The sequence below is a fragment of the Lissotriton vulgaris genome, chromosome 4_1 (assembly GCF_964263255.1).
Source record: "Lissotriton vulgaris chromosome 4_1, aLisVul1.2, whole genome shotgun sequence".
Classification (NCBI taxonomy): domain Eukaryota; kingdom Metazoa; phylum Chordata; class Amphibia; order Caudata; family Salamandridae; genus Lissotriton; species Lissotriton vulgaris.
The window spans coordinates 748866858-748891814 of record NC_141691.1 but is presented as its reverse complement, the minus strand read 5'-3'; the positions used below and the strand labels follow the sequence as shown (position 1 = coordinate 748891814).

The following is a 24957-nucleotide window of genomic DNA, read 5'->3' as shown; positions in this document are numbered from 1 at the left end:
TTTTTTGAGTTTTATATAGAGCGAACTAGACCCGAGGCATCGAGTATCAGAGCGCTTTACATGAGCATACAGTTTCCATACAGATAAACACATTCATTTTTGTTAGGCACAGGGAGATTAAGTGATTTGCCCAGAATCACAGGATGTGTAGTGTAGTTGCGGAGACTCGAACCTGGTTCCCCAGGTCGACCGTTTTATCCGAAAGGCTACATCCTCTCCCCAATAGACACCTGGGTCTCCATCCGCCACCATGCCGTCTCAGGACGTCAAGATTTTCCTGCGATGTGCAGGCCAATCTAATGGATTACCATTCAACAGTGTTAGATGTTTGGTGACAAAACTGGTACAGTCCTGGAATGTTTTAAAGCCAGCAAGGCATCAGCTAGATTTCTCAATCTCTAGCAGGCCCAACTCAATCTGGATTATCAGCAGTTTCGACACTTGAGGATTCTCAAGGGTTTCTAACTTTCAATAGCGACAGTCCTAACCACAGTTGCAACAACCTTAGGATCCGCTTGTCTGCTAGTACAGCGGTAGGGCTAGAGGGAAAGACCATGGCTCCACCCAGCAAGCCTCCTCCTCCTCCTCTTCATCCTCATGTCCTGCTCACTTAGAAAGACAGTCTTAATTATTTTCCTCATATGCACAAGGACCTTGTGGAAGGCCATGTGTCCTCCTTTCTGCCAGCCTGAAGGGCATTGCTCCGTACCAGTGGGTCCTTCAAATAGTACCTTTTCAAAAATAGAGTGAATGAAAAGATTTTGAGGGGATCCCCTCGACTTCCCAAGAACACACAATTATTCAGTAGAGAGTGGACCTACTGACAATGTTATCACAATCTCTCTAACCCAAGTGTTTTATGAGGATTCTCCCCTACTAGGTTTACCAGTGGCATGCTTCATCATAGAGTCCTCATGCAAAGACTGATCATCTCTGGGCGAACTCTTTCTTGCAGATCAAGAGAGACCTTAGTTGTTGTTATGTTGGATTAAAAAAAATCACCTAGGGTGTCCCTATAAAGTGTTTATTTAAAAGGCACATTGACAATATTAAAAGCAAGGGGAGGTGCTCACTGAGAATGTTAGTATCCCTAGCATCTGCTGGACAACATGTTTCAGTCACAAGTTTCAGCCAACTTAATGCTTCACAATGTAATGTGGCTTCCATTAGGACCTACTCCGTAAATCTTAATACCTCCATATTTTGAGTTACTTTGTATATTATGGTCACTATCCACTACTTGTGGATGTTACCTGCCACAAAATCTCTCAGGTACCCCATGTATACAAACCCATCTTAACTTTCCTTCAGTAGTTTATCTGTGGGTTGAAAGAGACAAAGTTGTTGTGCGAGATGTGTGTGTATATATTTATCTTTTGTGTAATACAGTGAACACTACACATGAGGACTATCAAATATTTTTCACCCTTTTGCTTAACCTTTAGCTGTGGAAAATTAGGACACAGGGCCGATTATGTATTAAACTCCATTTGTGTCCGTAAATGTCTACAGATCTTGATTCTGTAATCAGGTTGTCATTTGTAGTTGCAAATGACAATATTTTCTCACTAATTAGTATTTTAATAATAAAATGTTTCACATACATCTTTGCCCACTGAAGATTTAGAAATTGGTTTTGCCAACTTACAAATGCGCTTTTGAGCACTCTGTTACCACGCTGAAAAACCAGATATTTTTAGCAGTCCTCATGGCATTGGGTATAGTGAATTTCTTTTGAAACACATTTACCACTAGGAGAAGCCCTGTGAGGCTGACATAGGAGAGATTTAGGTTTTTTGGGGCAATATATTTTGGTGTGGCTTGTTCTGAGCTTGGAAGAATTTGACGATGTGGCTAAAAATATTAAATGTGAGTACGTGATTACCCACGCATGTCTATTAAGAGTACAGATTAGTCTTTATTGGACCATTGCAGATTGTCCTTTACTGAAATGATTAGATTCTGCAGTGTAACAAGCTACAATGGTAATCTTAAATTCAGCAAAATTATTCTTTGCAAATCTTTTTTCCATTAAATACAAACAGTAGTTTTACATGAGCACCACTTACTTTACACAAGGGCACATTCATTTTTTATTTTGTTCATTTTTTGTTTTGTTAGGCACGGGGAGGTTAAGTGATTTGCCCAGAATCACAGGATGTTGAGCGTCATTGCTGAGACTCGAACCTGGTTCCCCAGATTTGAGCTCGACCGCCCTAGCCTGTTAGGCCACATCCTCTCCCCTTGTTAGTAACTGTATTTATGTTTTTGTTGTGCATTCTGGGACAGATCTTATTGGAGCTTAAGGCGATCTGTCTGGCCCTGAAAGCCTTCCTGCCATCCATCAATCAGAGGCTGGTGCAGGTTCCCGTGGACAACACATCCACCATGTGGCACTGAACAAGCAGGGAGGAATAGAGTCCTGGTTCCTTTTCATAAGGTGCTCTATGGAGGTGGCTGGACTGACAGGTCATCTTCATGGTAGCCAGTAACTTTGTGGTGTTCCTGAATGCCGCAGAAGACAAACTGAGTAGGTGTATCTCACGGACCACTAATGGCTTATGCATTCTGAGGTGACGTAGGGCATCTTCGACCTGCGGGGTTGGCCCTGGCTTGATCTGAAAAGTTTTGGTGCTCTGTCCATCATCTCCTTGTGTTTGCTTTGTTCACCCTAAGTTGGCACGGTATGCCCAGGCGTGGGTCCCTTGCTCACTTTGCCACTGGATTCAAGCTAGTCTGGCTAATGAAGGGTGTCACCCAGAAACCGGTCCCAGGATGCTTGTTTCCTGTTCACGGAAGACCTCGCTTGGCAGTTTGAGCTGGACTGTTCCCTTGAGGCACAGGGTCAAGGCTGATATGCATATAGCTGGGTCTGAACTGAGGTGGCAAAGTGAGCTAAAGAATGATGATGGATTCAACCCAGATCTGTGACTGGGGGTGAGTGTCGGAAAAGTTTCAGCGCTCTGTCCATCATCTCCTTGTGTTTGCTTTGTTCGCCCTAAATTGGCAGGGTATGCCCAGATGTGGGTCCCTTGCTCACTTTGGCACTGGATTCAAGCTAGCCTGGCTGATGAAGGGTGTTACCCAGAAACTAGTCCCAGGATGCTTGTTTTAGATTCAGGGAAGACCTGGCTTGGCAGGTCGGGCAGGACTGTTCCCATGAGGCACAGCGTCAAGACTGATTTGCATATAGCTGGGTCTGAACTGAGGTGGCGAAGTGAGCTAAAGAATGATGATGGATTCAACCCAGATCTGTGACTGGGGGTAAGTGTCTGAAAAGTTTCAGCGCTCCGTCCATCATCTCCTTGTGTTTGCTTTGATCTAATCACCACAGTTGACTGCGCGGTTTCAACTATTTTGCATGTTACAGTTTCCTTCTATGCATTAGATCAGAGAACCATTCCAGCTGGAACGGAAAGCAGGGTTTGTGTACAGTTTTGTACTGCTCCTCTCTTGCCTCAAGTTCTGAGGAAGAAGTAGTCCGGATAGGCCCAAATCATTTTAATCGCCCTGAACTGGGAGAGGAGGGCGTTGTACACTGAGCTTTTGAGCCTAATCGTGTGCCCTTCGAGCAGGCGAACCATTCAGGAGCACCACCTATATCAGCAACTTGGAAGGACGTACATCCGAGTCTCCATAACCTACACTTCCATGCATGGTGATTGAGCAGCAGAAATTAAATAGTTTGTGATTTGCCAACAGGAGTGGTTGATGTCATATTTGCCTGGTGTGGAGACAGCCTTTTAGATGTTCATTTGTTTGTCCTTTCGTTAGCCCAGCAAGGACTTGCAGTAGGCCCATTGAAAGGTTATTTGTCGAGCCTTTCGGACGTTCTGTTTTTACCTGATCAACTGTTGTTTTTTAAGTCTCCAGGTTTCATAAAAAGTTTGACTCGCAGATTTAACCCCTCAAAGTTTGTGATGCCACAGCGAGACCTGAATTTGTGCTCAGTATTCCCCATGTACACGGCCTTTGAGCCTATGCACAGCAGTTAAACCGGTCTTCCTTGTTTCAATTACATCTATATACCAGGAGAATGAACTGCAGTCTCTTTTGGTGCATCCGCCATACACCTCCGCTTTCCAGACAGATTGGTCCTGAGGCGAATATAGCCTTCCTAATGAAGGTTGTGACTCTTTCATGTTGGCCAAAGGATTACACTGCCAGCAATTTTGGTTTACCCCTTGAAAGAGGAGGATACTTTCAACTGATTTGACTCTAAGAGGGCTTAGAGCTTTTACTACGCCATACAAAATGCTGTTGCTTGGATGATCATCTTTTTAAGATGGTTAATAGTCTTCTGTATTAAAACCTGCTATGCACTGACTTTAAACAACCCGCTAAAATCCCGTAAGCCCGATCCACAAAGACCAAGGCCGCCACAGCAATATTGACTGAGGTGCCTGCCTTAGACATTTGCTAGGCTGCAATGTGGGAGTCCGTGCATACGTTTATGTGGCCTTCACAGCCAGGTTCAGTGGGAAAGCCACTTCACCCACTTGGTTCTGCAGGGCATTTTAGTTTGAACCAGGACCACCACCTTTAGAGGTTCTGCTTTAATATCTATTCTGAAGGCGAGAAATCTGTGGTTAAAAGTATCCATCGGGATAGCAAGTTACTTACAGCCAGTGGGCCAAATGCTCGGTGGGGGCACTGAAAGCTTGAGCCGACCCGCAAAGACCCGTAGATACCTTGGCATCCAGTCTCGCTCTCCCCCGCCGCCGCTCCACACATCGCGGCCGCCGAGAAGGGGGAGCGTCTTTGGGACTCCATTTCCCAGCGTCCCCTGCTGACATCCGGGGACACTGACAGCCGCGCCTGACTCCCGCGCCCGGAGGCACATAAGAGGGAGCTGCCCCTCCCGCCTCGCGGGACGCGGGTGGGCGACACCGGGCTGAGCCCGTGCAGAGGGCGGACCGTCTGTGGCCGTCCTGGGACAGAGGAGGACGGGACGGGCCGACCCCCTTGATTTGAAGACATCAAAAAGGTACTCTATTATCGATCCTGTTCATTGGCCCACTAACTGTGAGGATAACAACAAGACGAGCCCACCACTATTGAACTGACGAATTACAACGTCTCAATTAACAAAAGACTCTGGTCTGGGTGAAGGGCAAGCATTGACTGGCTTAGTACTGTTGTGATACTGATCAGTTGGAAACCAAAAGGGTCAGGTTTGAGAGATAGTCGAGTGAAATTTAATCATGACCAAACCCCCAAAAACACGCTCGGCCACGAGCAAAGCACACCTAGATGGTACTTCAAATCAGGTCATAGAAATAAGTGATGCTCCACCAAATAAAACCAGAAAACCTACAGCAATAGACCTGATGCTGAGGAAAGTCTCTGGGGAGATTGAGCGTATGGAAAGGAGTTTGTCCTCTTCACCAATCCCCATACTAGTCACCCCAACACAAAGTAGGGTTTTAAGCCCATCTGTAAGTCCCAATACAGTGACAGAGAGTAATTCAATCGAGGGCATTCCCTGCGCCCAACAGGTAGTTCAGTCTGGGGCAGACGACTCAAGGGATAGCAATCCTATCATACAGAATAGAGCCAAACAACGGGGGCGGGGTAAGGGACAGCTTAGGAAAAATAAATTAAACATAGGAGCTTGTCGATCTAAAAATAGACAAGAGGTCATTCCAGAAGAAGTAGTACCATTTCATGTAAACCCCCCAGGGTGGATAGAGGAGGTAATTGGAAACCTAAAAAAACAACTGGAAGCGTTTATCATTGCTCAGATAAAACCGCTAGTAAGCAGAATAGACAAAGTAGCAAACGAATTGATCAAACAAAATAAGGCAAAGGGCCCAATAAGTAACAATCCCACTACAGGTTCCAACCAATCTACAAACATGGTCACTGGCCAAATAGCGGTCAATAACAACTGTGTCAGTAATACACAACACACGATCGCTCAGGTACATGATCCACCCAAGGGCCCGGTACATCAAGGGAGGGAAACCCATCAAAAGGAGGGAACTACACACACAGATAAAGCCCTACAACAAACTGTCATACAAACGGTGCAAGAAGGCCATCATTCAAGACAAGGCCCAACAAGTTTACCTCAAAATGATCATTATGCTTCTCATGATAGACCAGAAAGTCCACCATCACATATAAATCTACCCCCGGAAGCCTGCCCTTATGTTATTGTATTTGCAGGGGTGCCTGAACTCAGGGTTGCAGAAAAAGAATCACACCTAGAACTTAAATCTAAAATAACAAAATGGTTGAACATCCACAGACCACTGAATACTGGGAAAATTGGGGAGATTTTACATCTAAGACGAGTCAACTGGCTAGGAAGTAGAAAGAAAGATATAATAGGGGACTGCATTGTGGCTAATTTTAGAGATGTTAACCTGGTGGAATACATTCTGGGAAACACAAATAGAAATCATACCAGCACTATTTGTACCCTCCCTCTGGGTTATTTTTACCCAAGGAGGCGGAACACTTACAATTTGACCTATCCAATGTGGAATACAGATAGGGTACCTTATAGACAAAGGGACAGAATGCTTAACCACACAGGACACTTCATACCACCCCATGATTACCCACAGTGGAGAAATAGATTTGCCCCCCTACAGTCGATCGACAAAATCGACTGACTACCCTCTGCAGAGAATGGGCAATATGCTTACAAACGAGCCAAATATTACGATAGGTCGGCACTCCTTCAGGGTAACAAACGTGTCAAACAAGAGCGGATCACATGTGTGATCGATCATTCAACTCTGAACTTTAAGATCCGGAACATCATAAATAAAAATTGGAGAATTCTTAACATAGATGACAATGTTCCTGTGCTCCCACTACCTATGCTCGCATACAGGAGGAACAAGAATTTACGAGACATGCTAGTCCACTCGAGATCACTGGCAAAGAGCCCGTTTTCCAATCAGCCTTCCATTACAGGCCTTCCAGCAGTGACAGGCAATCACAGGTGTGGTTCTTGCCACGCCTGTGACTCAGCCATTACTTCGGATACAATTACTTATAATGAAAGACACATCAAACTGCGATTTTTGACTAACTGTCGCAGTAGTAACATTGTGTATATCATGTTCTGTGACTGTGGATTGGCTTATGTTGGTGAGACAGGCCGTGAGTTTCGTGTCCGCTTCAGTGAACACAAGTCTGCCATCAGGACTAAAAAGCTGACAGCCCCACTGGTTCAGCATTGCTTGGAGAAATCTCACAAAGAAAATGAGATCAAATGGTGCATTTTGGAAAAAGTGACACCTAAACCGGGCCAAGTAAATGAGATTACACGGAAGAAACGAGAGACCTTTTGGATTTTCCATTTGGACACCGTGAAACGTGGTCTGAATGAAGAGTTATCTTGGTATGTAACCAAGTGAACAGAATTCTAAAACCCCACTTGCGACATATTATCCATCAGATAATATTTGTTTCTGAACTCACATCAGGCGGCTTGTCTCTGATGCCTTCCCGCCACCAATACTGTCCCTTTAGGTGTATCTGACATCTGAAAGATGCTTGTTCAAATAATATGGGCGTCTTTAACTTTTATTGTGCAGTTGGTTGATAATAAAAAATCCTTCATAAAAAAGTTTTGACCTCCCGGTTAGTTAACATTATTTTAGATAATAATTTTCAGATACCTGTTTCTTGTTAGACGCGGCAATCTTAGTATGCCCGTTTTTATCATCACCAAGTTTAGGCTTATTAGAGATTATATCTGGCACGAGCATGGGCAGACGGAGGTATGTCATAGTCCCTTGTTGGTGTTTACAAACGGAGTTGAGTCCCTTATTGATGTCTAAGCGTGGGGATGCTTGCGCCTTACAGCATGATGGCGTCTGGAAAGGTAGTCCACTTTCTATGCTTATGATGTAGGACGCCGGTCTGACATTATCTGAAAGCGACTCGCCATGTGACACTGGGATTCGCCGACCGCATTTAAAACAGGGAAGACTTCCCAGTTTAGTCGTTTGTTGGCAGTTGAGACAGACGGTGCGGAGACACGATGCTACAAGTATAGTTGCAAGGTAAGCGGACTAGAGTAGTGCGAGCTCGCTAATACCGAGTGCCGACCCTGCAATGCACCGAATTGTTTGTTTACGGCTGGCTTTCACACTTGCCATGAACTTTACTCGTAAGAGAATATAGACACCCTGTTCACGATAGCGTGTTAATGAACCCTATCGCCTTTCCTTTTTTTATTAAAAGAACGCAAGGTGTGAGAATTATCCATTTCAAAGCACCCCCTTTCTTTTTTCGGGGGGTTTCTCGACCGCATTAAACTCGGGAGCATTACTGAATGATCTTGACATGTCGAGTGGATTATGAGTTGTTTTATGCTAGCCATCCGCATATAATATACCATATTCCTACCCCACACTCTAGGGACGCAGACTACGGAGCAACTTTACCCACGAGGGTGCTGTCTTCATGAATAAGTTTCTCTAATCAAATTGAAGTAAGGACTTATTGTGTATGCCTTGCTTCAAACATTGACTTTAGCAACATGTGGATGTTCATTTATTCGGTTTTTTTATTCTTTTATCATCACAGATGACGGCGAGCACATTCACGAATGTGCCTTTCTACCATATGTGTCCTTTATAATAAATTGAAGTAAGAACTCACCCGGCAGCCCCTTTTCAAACGCACACCCTAGTAGCATGTGCTCGCTAACTTAATCGGATTCTTCATCCTTTTTTTTCATTATAGATTACGGTAGGAATTTTAACTGACATCCCGCTGACCGTCTTTGTCTTAAACCACTCCATGAATTCGAAAATCTAGGAACCATCTGCCACACCGGGTCTCCAACTACCATTAAAGGTATACTCCTTTAAGGACGTAATGGATGTCCAATAAATACGGGCCTCTCTCTTGGTCTTTTCTCGAATGAGCTGCACACTAAGAGGTCTGTTTGGCTAAAATATGTAATTCTCTGCTTATAGCCACTTCAAGGACAAACAGGACATCCTGCCCTATGAATATTGTGAGAGCCGGTCCTCCCTGACTCTACTGCCGTTGGTGCTAATTGGTAAGCTCACTGACAGAGGTATCTGAAAAACGGGATTACCCGGGTATGGCCCTAACTTAATTCGTAACCATTGGGTACATGTTTTATTGCCACACGATTATGTAAGTCTGACTTATGCACCCGTGTAGCCCCTTGCTTAGATAACTTAGATTAAATGTGTCCTTTCTTATTGATCATATGTACTATATGTTTCATTGTATGATGTCTTAGTTTGTGGTCGAGTTGATGAGCTTCTGGTTCATGTAACACAGTGAATTAATTAATCCTGTTAGAAGATCTTACTTTCTTGGGTGGTAACAAAATGGTGATTTGTTGTATATATATTTTTCAGATCCCTTGGTATTGATTGTATCACGAGGAAAAGGTCCTGATGAAGGCGGCCGAGTGCTGCCGAAACGCGCGTAGACCTGCTGCGATGGCCCAATAGTACATCTGGGGGCCAATATTTTAGCATTGTTATTCTGCTTATTATCTATTCAGTTCCTTCTCCATTTGAATATGAGGTTGAGTGTGGTATGATTGTTAGCATGTGAGGATGTTGAGAGATATGTTTGTTACCAAGGGGTTATAATTTTTATATATTAATTGTGTTGTATATATTGATGATTCCTCTGTCTTTTGTCAGGGTTTTGATATGAATTGTAATTTTTTCCTTTGTGATTTTTGTGATGAAAATTAGTATTTAAATGAATTGAAAAACTTAAAAAATAAAATTTTGTAATGTTTTGAACCTATTTAGTATGTTTGTATTTATCACCCAAATAGAAAATGTATAGAAGTAATTGTACAAATTAAAATATAAGGCCATTGCAGGAACGTCCTCACATTGCAGTGCTTATGCTCCCCTCTGTTCCTGGGCCAAATTTACCTTTTGAGGGGGTCCCTTCGTACATGTGAGAATGGGCAAGAAAACACGACTACAGGGGATGGATCTGTATGTACTATGAAGGGGTCGGGTAAAGTCGGGACGACCTGAGGATTGAAGACCTCCCATTACAGAGGGGTGGCGTGGCTAGCGAGCCAAAATCTTATAAGAGTACGGAGGGTAGACCCAATGTCCAGATCTTAGAGGCAGGGAAAGAATCCAAGACGGGGCTAGCTATATTGTCCTGGAATATTGCGGGCCTGGGGGGGAAATTTGATAGCAAGGATTGGAGGGAGTACATTACTGGCTTCCATATTATAGCCTTACAGGAGACCTGGGCATGTGATCTCTCTCCCTACCAGTTGGATGGCTATAAATGCTTCTCGGCGCCCGCGCGGGAAGGTAGATCAGGTAGGACAGAGGGAGGGCTAGCCTTATATGTCGATTTAGACTTAAAAGGCACTTGGACGCAACCCCCCTGGGTATCGGACACTATACAAGCAGTGGCATTCCAGGGACAAGGACAAAGGTTCCTAATATTTAACTTTTGTAACTCAGGGCCGATTGATGGGAACTACCCAGTGATACAAGAACTAGAGAACAGATTAAGTGAAGAAATTGACCGAAGGCAGGGGGGCACGGAACCAATTATTTTGATCATGGGAAATTTTAACTGCTATCTGTGCCAAAAACTTCTCCCCGTGAGCCCTGATTGGTCCTCATGTTCTCTAGAAGCTGGTCCACACTTTGAACATAATAAAGAGGGGACTCTGCTTATGACGCTACTTGACAGGTTTGCTCTAACCCACACCATCGTCCTGATAGCTCCGAGTCCAGGAGACACTCCCACACCAACATTCAAGGGAAGAGGCTGCTCATCCATCATAGATTTTATTATAATATCTACATTTGCAAAAGACCAGGTTAAAGAGGTAAGAACGGAATGGAGCCCCTTCAGAGACCATAATCCCCTAACCCTTGAAATCCCATTTAACGGGGTGACGGCAAGGAACGCCTTAGCAGACACTGAAATCCGTCCAACGGATCAGGGGAGGCGCTTAAGATGGGCAAAGATCAATCCCCAAGAATTTTATAACACCTTAATAGACAGAGGGAAAGGACAAATAGTGGCCTGCCTAGATAAAATAGAGGGCAGAGATGTGGTCCTGGCATTCGAGTCCTTAACTAAGGTGGTTGATGGTCTATTAAAAACCAAACGCCCCATAAAGGATTCACTAACCCCACAATGGTTTGACTCTAACTGTTCACGGGCCTTGAGGGAGCTAAAATTGAGCCTTAAGACTTGCCCAAGAGATAAGAATAAAGTTGCTCTGTGTAGGCGCAATTACAGAATGAAGGTCAAACAGAGAAAGATTACGCTTCAAAAGGAAGTCTGGGCAGACCTGGGGGAAGCAGGGACTATACCCAATTTTGGAGAATCATCAATAGCCCCTGTTTTCAGGTTTCTAGTTCCCCTGTTATCAGCACTAACATACTCCCAGAACAATGGGTTACCCACTTTGAGAGCCTATATAACCATCAGGGTAAAATCGCTAGGGCTCAATCCTGTTGAGGGGGTGATACGTACGGAATTAGAATTCTCTCTACAGGAAATTACGCAGGCAATTCAAGGTCTGACCCAAAATAAGGCTCCAGGCCCAGACGGGACCCCCCCAGATCTTTATCTAAGTAATATTGAATTATGGGCGCCTATCATGACCAGAGTATTAAATGCAGCGATAAAATCGGGACTCCCGCGATCTTGGTCTACGGCATTGATTGTCCCTATCTACAAGAAAGGTAGTAGAGACAATCCGCAATGCTATAGACCAATTTCGCTGATAGACGTATCTGCCAAACTATTAGGAAGAGCAGTCCTGAATCGCCTTATTGAATGGACAGAAGAGCACCACACTTTAGATGATACTCAATACGGATTCAGAACGGGCAAATCAACTGCTGACCAATGCCTCAATCTTTACCTACTAGTTGCCAAATATACAAAAGCCAGAAACGGAACAGTATATATGGGGTTTATGGACCTGGCGGCGGCTTTTGATAAAGTTAATATGAATAAACTTTGGGCCCCGATGTTTAACTTGGGAATTGATCCAGAACTTATAAATATGAACTACACTGGAACACCACTGCCAAAGTTCGTTATAGCGCGGGGGGTGAGTACCGATCCCTTCCCTTGCACTGGCGGAGTGAGGCAGGGGTGTATCCTGGCCCCGTTTCTATTCTCTCTTTACATAAATGACCTAGAAAGCACATTGTCGGCTCTGGAGACTTACTTCCCCAAAGCAGGATCTCGTCATATACCAGTACTGCTGTACGCGGATGACGCGGTCCTGCTTGCACGAACAGCACTGAGCTTGCAACACTTGGTCAGTGGATTTGTAAAGTTCATGGAGAACCTTGATCTCTCCGTGAACTTGACCAAATCCTTTGTAATGGTGGCAGGGAAAAAGCTCACTAAGAAATATGCATTCAAAATAAGAACACATGTGCTAGAAACTGTTAACACATTTTCATATCTGGGTCTTTTGTTCGATGGAGAGATTAGGTTTGCCTCCTTGCTGGAGGAAAGGTGTAGGAAATTGGTCTCAGCAAACGCTGCCATTACAAATTTTGCTCGTTGGCTGGGCCGCTGGTCACCAGAGCAAATAATGACCTTGTACAGAGCGGTTAGCAATGCCAAAGCAACATATGGGGCAGAGGTCTGGGGCTTCAGGGATGTACACCAGTTACAAGTAGAGGAATATAAGTTCCTACGTAAGATTCTGAAGATCCCACAGAGCATTCCAGCAGCAATAGCACATGCAGAGCTTGGTATCCCATATATTACTGATCAGATAAATGTGAGACTTATCCTGACCTGGCTGCGAATTTGGGTAAACACTGAAGCAGAGCTCAGCAGGCAAATAGTTAAAGACTGCCTACAGAAAGACAAGTGCCTACAAATCCCCTGGCTAAAATATGTAAAAGACTCGCTAGGGAGTATAGATCATCAAATATTGTTCATGGATCCGTCTTTGATTGATTCCTCTTGCAAACACCGGACCCAAAAACTGTTATTAGGAAAATATGATTCGGGCGGGAAACAGCTAGACTCTACAAAAACATCTGTAGCTGCACACTCTTTAGTAAACAACGGAGAGGGTATGGAATCATACTTATTTTTAATGTATAATCAACAAGATAGATTTTTAATGTGCCGTTTTAGGCTCAATTTGTTACCCAATATTTTAGCTTACCGTCTGGTTTTACTTTAATAATATAGCAGAAGGGTGCCTGCGGCTGCGACAATAGGTCTCCGCAGGACACCCTTCATTTTATATTGTTATGTTCATTTTATCGAACCCCTCGCCGTAGTTTCCTTGTAGATATTTTAAAAGAGTCAAAACTTCGCCATGCTAAAACTGCTCTATTATATCTGCAAAGAGTCACTGACATACGCACCCTATGTTCTATTACGAGTTTTTTTTAAATTGCTGTCAATTTAAGAAACACCAGAGACTGATCTTGGGTGTATATAATTTTATTTTATTACCTTTTATAACTGTATCAATTGTGTTTTTAAAATTCTATGGTTCAGATATGCAATGTAACTGTTGATTTGTATTATACATTTTTATGATGGTTTTTTATCATCGAAATAAATTTACTGAACTGAACTACTGCCAGTAATGCTCTTTCCGATGGATACTCTATCTTAACAGCCCTCTCACATCCCCTTTCTGTGGAGTGAACTCTTTTTCATCTTAAAAAAATCTGAGTTAGATTGCAGCACACTAGTCTGACATGTTGTTCAATGCTCCACATTTGAGAGCACAGAAGGAGAAAGTTGATGAAACTACATCTCCATGAAGGGAGGGAGCTTTTATGCATATCCACTTCCCCAATTCTGGGGCAGTATGAAGTCTCTGTGGAGCTACACTCTGCCAACTACCAATGTGCGGTAGCACTGCTCCAAATAGCTCTGGATACGTCTAATGCATGAGGATATTTTGAAGGTCAGGAATATGTGGTTAGATGAAGTATCAACCAGAAAACCAATTACTGAAGGCGAAAAACTTTTTTGCCTCTCCGGAGCAACACTGTGTTCTGGCAGGACTGCTGTTTGAATGAACTGCAGTAACTTTCTGCAAAGAAAAGGTCCTGTGGCCATCTAGGAAAAGCCTGTTATATGTATTCCAAATTCACCCCCTAGAATGTAGCTTGTCAGCCCACAGGACTGGGTGCTTGTACAAATTGGGTACCTTACATATTGTGGTTAATGTGCTCTCATGGTGAAATAAAACCCAAAAGCTGTGTCACTGTGTGGGCATTGCTAGATTTTCCCCTGAACACCTCTAGATGGGATTAAAATCTTTATTTTCTTTTTCAACTTGAGGAAAGTTAGAAAAAAAATGCTTTACAGTTATTTCCTGCTTAATTTAGAAAATCGGATTTAATAGTGAAATCAGATTTTTGATAACTTGAGTGGACAAGTAACTTTGTTAAAATGTACTGTAAGCTGCCCGAGCTGGTTTATAACCAGTTCTGCCAGGCATCACACCTCTGGGGCTCGAATACACCTCCATGGTTTGGAGAGTTTCTGGCTCAGAGGATAATAGTCTGCCACTGAGTCAGGAAGAGCAAATGTGTGTTAACTGCTGATCACTTAGCTGGGATTAACCATCTGGGAGTGAACATGAACAGATGGCCGTACAAAAGGCAGCTTTAGCACCTTTCTTCTGGCTTGGAGATGCCAAGGATGGCTTTTTCTATTCACTCTCCGGATCCTCCCAGATTGCCAGGCTCCATTCGTAGAAGGAGGAAGGACCAGTGTTGCCTCTTTCAGATAGGAGGGAAGCGCATCTAGATTGGGAGGTAGCTAAGGAACTGAAGACAGGCCTGTCTGGTTCTGCTATCCTGCAAGAGGAACTCCTGGGTAACTTTACAGTATTGCAAACAGGAGGTGAAGGGACTGCAGGAAAGGATTGGGTGGTAGGATTTCGTCAGGCACTGACTTGTACCCGGATAAAGCTGGCACCGCGACCACCACCACCTCCTCAAAACATTCCCCGGACCTGGGAAGACTTCATCTAAAGAGGAAGGCTCTCTAGGAAGAAAACTCCAGACTTGGGACTCCCATTGGAAGACAATGACTCAAACATGCACTCAATGACTCCTTCTGGCACTCAGGGGCTGGAATTTCAACGCAAGGGCCAAGTTGTTTGCTTCCTCTTTACCTGCTTCAGGGACACTAAACGCATAATGGCCCTTGAGTCCAGGAGGGCTCAACTGACCACAGATTGTGGACTCTGCAGGTGCCCTGGATGGAGTGATACCTAGTACCCAGAAGCCTGCTCAAGGAACTTTCCCAGCAGTTGGAGACTAAGTCTGAAGGTAAAATCCCTGACAGGGATGACATACTTTTATATCGATATTTGCTCCATCACCTTCGGCCTCAAATTACACCTGGTCCTGGTCCACTGCAGACTATTGTTTTTCAATGGCATTTTGCTTTTTGTAGGTGCTGTTTGGCTTAAAACATCTACATTGCGATCTCTGTTTCCCCTTAAGCTATTTTAATCCATTCGATGCGTTGGATGGCCCCCGGACATCCAATGTTTCAGTGGGCGTGTGTGGACGACGGCCGGGGGCCGTCCGAACCACACCCACTCATTATTTCTCCTGCACTGTGGCAGAATTTGCGCCGCAGTCAATGGGTTAATGAGCTTGCTGTCTTTTTGTTCATTAAAGCATTCTCTATTTTTGTGCATTGGTTTGAGAATTTTATTGTGTTGTGTTCTTTTCTTAATTGTTGGTACTGCTTGAACTTAACATGCATTTCTTTAGATATTACCTGCTGCTTAGGCCATATCTACCAGGGGTCAAGCTGAGTTTCTCTTAGAATTGTATTTTGATTTAACCAGAGTGCGTTATTGAGTTGGCAGGGATACACTCCTTGTGAATTAATAAACCATATACTGTCAGTCTGGTAACAATAGGAAGGAGTATTTTGCCAGGGTAAGAAGAACATCTGTCCTGCACCAGCAAATCCTTGTTCTCTGTGTAAACATAAAAAATCTTTGCATGTACAGAAACGTTTATTTTTTTAATTTAAATCTATACATAGTTTCTTTTGATTCACAGGTTTTTATAGACTGTCTAGAGCATCTAAGTACCAAGCCAGATGGTGACGTGGATTTATCTCAGTAAGTGGATCACAGATTTTTTACCATAATAGTTGAAGAGCTATAGGGTGTCTTGTTTTCTCTTTGAATATGAATCAGTGATTCCCATCTCTTGAAAAGTGAATTGTTTTCTCAACACTGATCATTGGAAATCAGTGCTTGTAAAAACGTTCCCATGATTCCACTGCATAAAACTACAACAGAAGTAATTGTGTACTGATGAGGTTGGCTTATGTTGTGTTGCCTAAGGAAATACAGAAGTCCGAAATGATCACGCGTGACCAGGAAAACGAAGTAGGACTACATGCTCATGCTAAAAGTGCCTACATTCACTTATCATTAGCACCGTGCCATCAATGATGTCTGGCTTTTTGAAAGGTTTACTCTGTGCGCTCTCATTTACCAGTGAGTGCTTAACCACATGGCTGCTGCGGGGATTTTTGCGCTGTGCTGCAAATTGCTATTTTGGTGCAGATATGACGAGCTCAGCTCGTCATCAGCACACGACACCCGTGGGTGATGACGAGCTGAGCTCGTCATCAGCAGCGAAAGGGTTAATCATGAATTAAGACTCCACAATACAATTACTGTTTGCAGGGTATGAATTTAGCATTTTATGCTATGAATGGGGAGTAACAGATGAAAATGTTTTTTGAGCTGTTGTTATACCTCCTATATCCTCAGGGTACCTGATCACAACCATCATCTCACTGCTGGTGGTAAAAGAAAGTGTAAACTCCGAGTAAGAGCAATATTTGCTCATCTCTTAGTAGACACAAAGTCTTTCATGTGTTGTTGGGAATTTACAAAGAAGAACTCAAAGAAGCATCTTAGCGCTAAAGGATTGGAAAGTTACTGGATGTACCTGAGTGGAGGAGCAGAGTCAGCCTGGAAAGAGGTCTTTCCTAAAGTATAGATGGTCAACGATCACATTTAGGATAGTCGACATCATCCGGGGTTTATCTGCTTGAACAGAGCCGGTATGGTTTCTGCAGCTAGCCTTTGTAAACTGGGGAGCAAGTTGGAAGATCTTCAAGGAAAATCGCTTTTGAACTTTTGTTATAGGTAGCAAGGGCCTTGTTGATGCACAGTCAAATGAGCTGACCAGAGGGTATTGAATTGAATTTTCTCCCACATCAGTAACCGATACAGAGCCAGATACACAAGGTTGCATAGTCAGAGATTAAATAATGCCTCATTTTATAGGTCTTGAGTCAAGAGAATATATTATTAGGAAGTCCAAGATCGAGCAAAACAACGAGTCCCTCATGGTTTCCTTCCTGTTTTCATTTGAGGTCATCGAAGTATCCACTGCATTTGTGCACTCGAAATCTATAAAGCCATTCTCAATTGGATCCAGAAAAAAATGTGCTTCAATAAAAGATTGAAGGTGTTCACGCCCATTTCTATTTTTTTGCTGGATAGGTGAGCTTTGATATCATGAATTGGCGACCTCTACAGACTCAACTTGTGTGGGGTTTTTTCGCAAGGGGAATTATATTACACTTGTACATGGTCTAAGTGAAGACAGTACATTTCAATTCACGTTTAGGCTAGTAAACTTGATTTGACTAAGATTTCTAATGACGAATCATAATGACAGCATTGCACTTTGTAGATTTTTACTGTACAAGCCAAGTATTGTTGTTATTGAGTGAGTTTAACCTCATAAATGCAGAGGTTGGGATTTTGACGTCCTGTGCTTACCTCTGCATTAAAGACGGTGCATTGTTTCCCTTCATTGGGCATTAGGACGATATTTTGGTTTTATTTTGCATACAGGACAGTGGTCTTCTGACAATAGGGCATGCCCCAAAAATGGGTCCTTTTGCTCTACTGGTCATTTTCCTAAATAAAGAAAACAAAACCTACAAGAAATCGGAAAGACATTTCAAGAAAATCAAATGGCAAAAATATGGAAGTTAACCCTCAGCTCAATTAGAAACACAATGCCCACATGAATGATCATAGAACTCATCTAAAAGGTTATGCATTTGTTTGCTTCAATTGGAGCTGTGCAGATTTTAGTTTAAAGAAAATGGTTGTTTTTGATTTGCATCTTTGCCCAAAAAAATCATGGCTTGAAATAGCTGTGAGTTCAGATATTGTTTTCATGATGTGCTCTGTGCACTGGTAAGAGTCACATTTTTTCAATTTTATAGGTACTTTATATCTAGATAAAATTTTAAAAAATCAATGTGCCAAAGTATTGCACCTGGAAAATGTTACTCGAGCTTTTCAATAGATAGAGACTTCAGACATGTTCAACAGTTTCTTGAGGCTTAACCTCCCTTAGCTTGTGCCTGACTTACCCCAGGTTTTTGACACACAAGATTTTGCCTTCCTTTTTTCAGGTAATTCCTTAAACCCTCCAGTCTGCTCCTGCTCTGCTCACTCGGACTGCTGGGGGTCTCCAAAATCTTTTAAATACTTTTATCGATTTTATGGATTCTTTTGATCTTTCAACAAATTTTTCCAAATCGCATGTCAGAAGGCTATATCAGCCGCACGGTCTTCTGCAGGAGGTAAAACTCACCAAAGTGTCTACATTCTTGCTCAAAAAGTACTTAAAAAGAACACCTTGCGAGGGCAGTCGGTGGAACCATGGATTTGGCAAGAGACCAGGGGCTAAACCTGTACCCGCCTCAATAAAGATCTACAGAGAAAAATGTGTCCCTATGGCCATCTAAGGTTGTGATGTGTGGGGGTATAAAGACGTAAGAGAACTGCAGGTGGTTGAGAATAAATTCTTGCGTAGTCTTCTTGCTGTTTCCACCTGCACCCCTTCCTTCATGATGTATGAAGAGCTTGGCCTGGGCTATATTTCTAACCTTATTGCAGTCGCACCATTAACGCGCTGGTTGAGAATTTGGTCAAGTCCTGTACCTATTTTAAACCAACATGTCCTGGAGGACTGTATCACACTCGAGGAGGCATTGCGTATCCTCTGGAAAGGTTATGTCGTGGAGCAGTTGAGGAAGATAGGCCTCCCGGACCTGTTTAGGAACCGAAGACCACTATGCCCAAGTGAGATGAAGGACATCAAAAACATGTTTTTGGCTAGGCGGCTGGGGGAAAGGGAAGGCATGGAACTTGCTAAGCCCACTGTGAGATAAAATATAATGCTGAGCTCAAGCCCGCAAGGGCAGCCCTACTTGTTGTTTGTCAATAATGTTCATCATTGTTTCCTGTTGATCAGATTCAGATTTAATTTTATACACTGGTTTTTAGCTGTCCCCAAGGGATTCCCAAAGCTAGGTGCTTTAAAGCAATGTCTTATTGATAATTTTTCTGAGCAGGACACCATACACTTTATATTTGTCTGTGATGTTTATGGTACCCTGCAGAAACAAAAGGTATCCTCCCTTTGGTAAGGACCTGTCATTTTGCATAAGTAAGACCTGCTTTTGTATTTACAAATGCTTTCTTCCCTCGTGGTCTGCTTTGGGGTTGCAAGCTTTCTTTCAGGAGCCCTAAGGCAAAGGAAGAAGATGTTTAAGGATTAGAAAGCTCCCATTTGTTTTCAGAGCATATGGCACACATATTGCACACACTTAATTGTGGTACTCATAATTCATTGAACTTGACGATTCTGTTCCTGTGAATGCACTGACACTTCTGCACTTTATATGTCTAATTTTAAACCCGTGATTCTGTGATTTTGTACTTTTCTTTTAATGTCTTCCCTTACTTGCCCCTTTACAATTGATCTAAGATGGTTTTTATTTCTGTCAAATTAGAAACGAACATGCACTAATGGCTTCTTTTAAAAATGTAGGTATTCATTTTGATTTTAAGAATATAAGTTTTATTAATGTGCCGAATAAAGAATTATTGACTTGACTTGAATGTTCCTCACTGTTCCTGCCCACCTCCCCGTTCTGAAGGATGGTCATGGGCTTTTGATTTTCACAAGGTTCCAGGTCAGTTTGTTGTATGCACATTCATGAATATTCGTACTATCCTAGTCTCTTCCTCTAAGGACTTGTTAAATGGAGAACTCACTTCAGTTCACAAGGTTCATACTATATCACTCCAGTGACATTACACCCAGACTGCTTCTAGCACCGAAATGGATGAGTGCCACCTACTGATAGACTAGAGCTGTGAATAGTTTCCGGATCCTGTCTGGCACCTGAGAGAGTTATTCAAAAGTGAGGAATCTGTAGGTAAATGGAGTGTTCTAGGCCTAGGCATATGAGCTGTAGATCATATGCATGGATCGCCATCTGGTGTTGGGCTCGGATGTTTGCACTTTGGTTTCTTTCGAAGAAGTCTTTGTTGTCACAAGGTAGGTGACTCCTCCTTTCGGTGATAGTGCGCATGAGCATGGACTCCATCCTTAGATAGTTTTTTTTCCGCCATCGGGTTTGGATGTGTTTTGCTGTGGTTCGGTATCGTTCTCGAACCCCTTCGACGCGCAATCCTCTACCCTCGATGGTTTCCCATTCGTCGAGTATCTTCGAGGCGGGCGGCCAGACCAACCCATACCGACCACGCCAGCAGTCGATGGAATGGACTCCGTTCAAGCTATGTCCCGGGTGTCGTGCTAAATTTCCACACACCAACCTGCACAAGGTCTGCAACCTGTGCTTATCCCTGGAACACGAAGAATCATCCTGCGAAGCGAGTCAATCATTCCGATTGAAGAAGACAATCTGTGATCGTCGGGCTCAACGCCACAAGATGCAACGCAACAGCCATCTTCGGCGACGAACCGGAACACAGTCCTGCGCAGAAGCCGAAGAAGAAGAACTACTGGTCTCCGTGTCCTAAGCCGACTTCAACATGGAAGAAGACCTGAGCATCACTCGAGCTCAACGGACCGTGATTACAGACCCCCTTGTTCCCACTCAGGGTACGGAAAAGGTTTTGGTATCACCCTCGCCCTTGGGCTCCGGTCGACACAGAGAAAAGGTTTCAGATGCCCGCCCTCCGGCCCTGCTATAAAACACAAACATAAGCCTTCCGGCTCGGGCTCGAGCCGATCCCAGTCTAGTGCTGAACCAACACCTTCGGCACCGAAACATAAGGACAAACATGGGACTTCTCCCCCGTTGTTGGTACCGAGGGCATCTTGGACACCGAAAGCCTCCAAGCCAAAAGAGCCGGAACCGAAGTCATCCAAACCGTAATCCTTTTAGCCGAAACACTCCACACCTAAAAGCTTGGAGCCAGCAACCTCTACGCCGAAAAGTTCGGAGCCGAAACACACCACTCCGAAGGCTACACAGCCTAAACTGGCTAAAACTAAAGAACTAGATTCAAAGCACTCGTCACCCAGAGACTCTGAACAAAAATCTTCGGTGCCGAAATCCACCGAACGTAACAGAGACTTGAAGGACTGGGTTCTTTAAGACCCAGCGGTGCCAGGGCACAACACCTGAAACCTTCGTTGGTAACCTGCTCCGGCATACAAGTCACAGAGACACGGGACACTTCCTTAGGCGTCAAGGATTCAAGGTTTATTTGCTGCAGGGAAACACAGAGATCACGACAAGTACACAGCGTGCAACTTGGGGAGACTGCTTCAAATTGGTTCTGTGGATCGCTCCTTTTATACAGTTCTTACCCATAGGATAACATTGAACACAAAAGTTTACAACCCGGTTCCCACTATTATCCCCCAGAGGGGTCGCTTTGGTCACTTTGAAACACACAAGGTCCGGAACATAAGTGCGGAAACATTTGGCGGTTCCCAACTGTAAAAACCATCTTCCCACCATTAGCAAATTCCAATCAGCAGTAAAATAGATCGAAATAGGAACGAGGACAGGTGCAGAGGAAGACGGAGACAGTGGGGAGATCGGAAAGGGTGTAAAAAAGGGGAGGTATCGGGAAACACGAGATACAGGCATCAAAGGGACGTGCCTAATGAGATGCACGGCTGAGACAATAAACCCGTGTGGCAAGATGAGCCTCGAGCGGCGCCATCTGCCTTACAGTAGCATCCCCCTCGTCATAAAGACACCTACAAAGAACATGTGTCTTCCGCAAATATCTTGGGAGTCCCAGGGTCGCGAAGCGGACAACGTCCGTTCGCTGGCTACTTGAGGGCAAGAGACAAAATGGATGCCGTATCTAAGATGGAACCCGTGGGTACAGATGAAAAACCCACCTAACAAACGAACGGTTTAAGTTAGCACAGCGAAACTGCGCACACTTACTAAACTCGTCATTTGCGGTTCATAGATACCAGACTCGACCATATTCGTGCGAGTCGAAAACACCACTTACAATTGTCACGGAACCTCAGACGCTCCTTTTGCCCTCATGTAGGCAAGCACTAGTCGGAATCATATTCGATATTCATCAGACCATCGAGATGTTGCTGTAGCATAGCTCTGTCCAACCGAGTCCCCTTGGTAACAGATGGTCGTCTCATACACGTTGTAGCACAGAGGCCACATAAGGCAGGGCCACACTGCACACAAAGGCAACACGTGAACAGGAACACTACCACAACCCCAATGATCATCAGAATTTTCCAACCCCAAGTCGATATCAGGCCCCAAAACCATCCAAGTAGCGTCCAATCCCCTACATCCACGTGTATGGATTCGGAGATCTTATGCAACCTCGAGATGGCTTGATAGACAGTAGGAGCATTATCTGGAATGAAAATGCAGCAGCTCGAATGGATCACCTTACATACCCCACCGCGATCTGCTAAAATGACATCTAAAACCATACGGTTTTGTAACGTCATAAGTCTCTCCGCCTGAAGTTCCGTGGTGATATTGCCAAGGGCACTGGCAGTAATATTAGCTGTCGATTCTACCACTCGAGTCAACTGTCTCAGGTTCCTACTGTTAACCATAGGTCCCCAAAACGGGAGGAAACCCTTGAAAAAGTCTCCTGCCTCTTGACCGGCAGTGTCTTCTTCGCTAATTACGCCTCGTACAACTCTAGTCTTATGATAATCGGCATCTACAGTGAACGTCGGAGGCAACAGATTTGCAATGAAACATGAGCCCATGAAGTCTGCGGGCAACCATGTGTATGCACGATCATAACAGATAAAGTATGTACCCTTGGCAGCCAGAAACACAGGGGACGAGAACATCGGCAGAATGTAATTTTCAGTGCAAGCACTTGCTCCAAGTCGGGCTTGCGATCTTCGGCCACGACCCATAAGACAAAAATTACCAGTGTGGGGTACGACCCATATGGGAGGCGAGCTTTTAAGCTGCTTTTCACTAGTGAACACACTATATTCACCTCTACTTAGGACCTTATAGGCCTGTACCTCTTCTTCGGGAATAAGCGAAGGATCATAGATCTCACTATCTAAATCCTCTATGGCTATCGACAAAGGCTTCTGATACGAGGTAGGGCCAGAGTAGGGGGAACGTGGTTCTCGAATGGGGTGGAAACCCAGTGCGCTTCGAAACATTGTTTGAAATGCTCGAGCTGACCCTTGGGAACTATACGGTAATACCAGATATGGAATTCCCTTATCCGTAGTATGTGGCATCAACCCACACACCCAACAATTAGTAGTGTTAACCACTAACTGATGCTGATGGAGGAGCTGAATAAAGGAATTGTTGCGGAATTCTACACGTCTAGCCTGCTCGTGTTCCGGTAACATGTGAAAGGAATGGGGAGAAGCAGTAGAGGTGAGATTAGGGTAAGGAGTAGGAGTAGGTGTAGCAGGTAAGAAATAAGACATCGTATAGTACACCCCACCCGCCAATAATGCAGAAGCAATCAAAAACAACACAGACAATTGGAATATGAAGCATCTAGTACGACTGAGTTGCTGCAGCTTGAATCTGTAGGCTTGAGCCCCTTCCAAATCATTCAACTTCGAGAATGCCATTCCCTACGACCGTCCGCAACGTTTCTTGACGCACTTCGTTCTGTGCAGCAATAGTCAATCCCCAGGAGTTCCTAGGAACCGACGGCCTTTAACCTAGCGTCAAGACCTACTGTCCAGAAGGAAGTACGCGCGCGGCCCTACGGCCTTCAATACACAATATGTATATACAAGCACAAAAGTCTCTCGGCTGTGGAAGTAAAAAGATACAAGGGAGGAAGCTCAATATATGTATGTACACAAATCACAGTGATACGAATGTTCAAAACTGATCACGGGAAACGGGGATAATGCAATTGTCAATTTCAGCAAGGCAAGAAAAATTTTATTTGTCCTTAGTGCGAGATCGCAAAGAATATCGGTGTTTCCCGGGACGTGTCTGCTCGTCGAACAAAGGATCCGTTGAAGAGACAGCGTCCTGCTGATCAGTTGATTGTTCTGGTCTTGAGTCTTTTGCTGACAATTTTCCAACAGTGGCTTTCTGCTGCGCCGAGGATTCTCCAACAGGCTGTGCGTCGCTGAAAGGCACAAACGCCGGCAATGTTTCTGTTTCTGTTGACGCAATGCCTTTCCTTACCCACGGGTCTGCCGGCAAAGGGATAGGGACTCGCTTGGTGTGCGTAGCATGCACCCAATTTTTACGCCCCTCAAGACGAACGGCAGTCCTCGTGGCCAGGAGCACCTGGTAAGGTCCGGTGAACCTTGGGTCCAGATTATTCTTGCGTGAAAAGTTTCATGTTACCACCCAGTCTCCGGGCTGGAGCTGGTGGCCTGGACCCTCCGTCTGCGTCGGCAATGCGTCGTAAACCTGTTGGTGAATTAACCTCAGTTTAGCAGTCAAGTCATGTAAATAGTCAATCAACATTGGATACTCAAGATCAGAAAACATTCCTGGCCTAGGAACCCCCCACACATTCGCAGGACGGCCGAACACTATCTCATAGGGACTAAGCCCTACTCGGGAGTGTACAGTCGCCCTAGTTGACAGTAATGCTAGAGGTAAAGCGTCAGGCCACGAAAGACCAGTCGTAGCCTGAATCTTTGCTAGCTT

General features: G+C 44.2%; 1 protein-coding gene across 4 annotated transcripts in view; it reads left to right on the top strand.

Annotated features, from left to right (window-relative positions):
• EXOC2 (exocyst complex component 2) overlaps positions 1-24957 on the top strand; it is a 1143674-nt gene that overhangs the window by 859142 nt on the left and 259575 nt on the right. For all 4 annotated transcript variants that reach the window (XM_086965054.1, XM_086965056.1, XM_086965057.1 and 1 more), the window contains one exon: positions 16044-16105. In XM_086965054.1, the coding sequence (XP_086821180.1) occupies positions 16044-16105 (62 nt within the window). The remainder of the gene's footprint in view (positions 1-16043; positions 16106-24957) is intronic.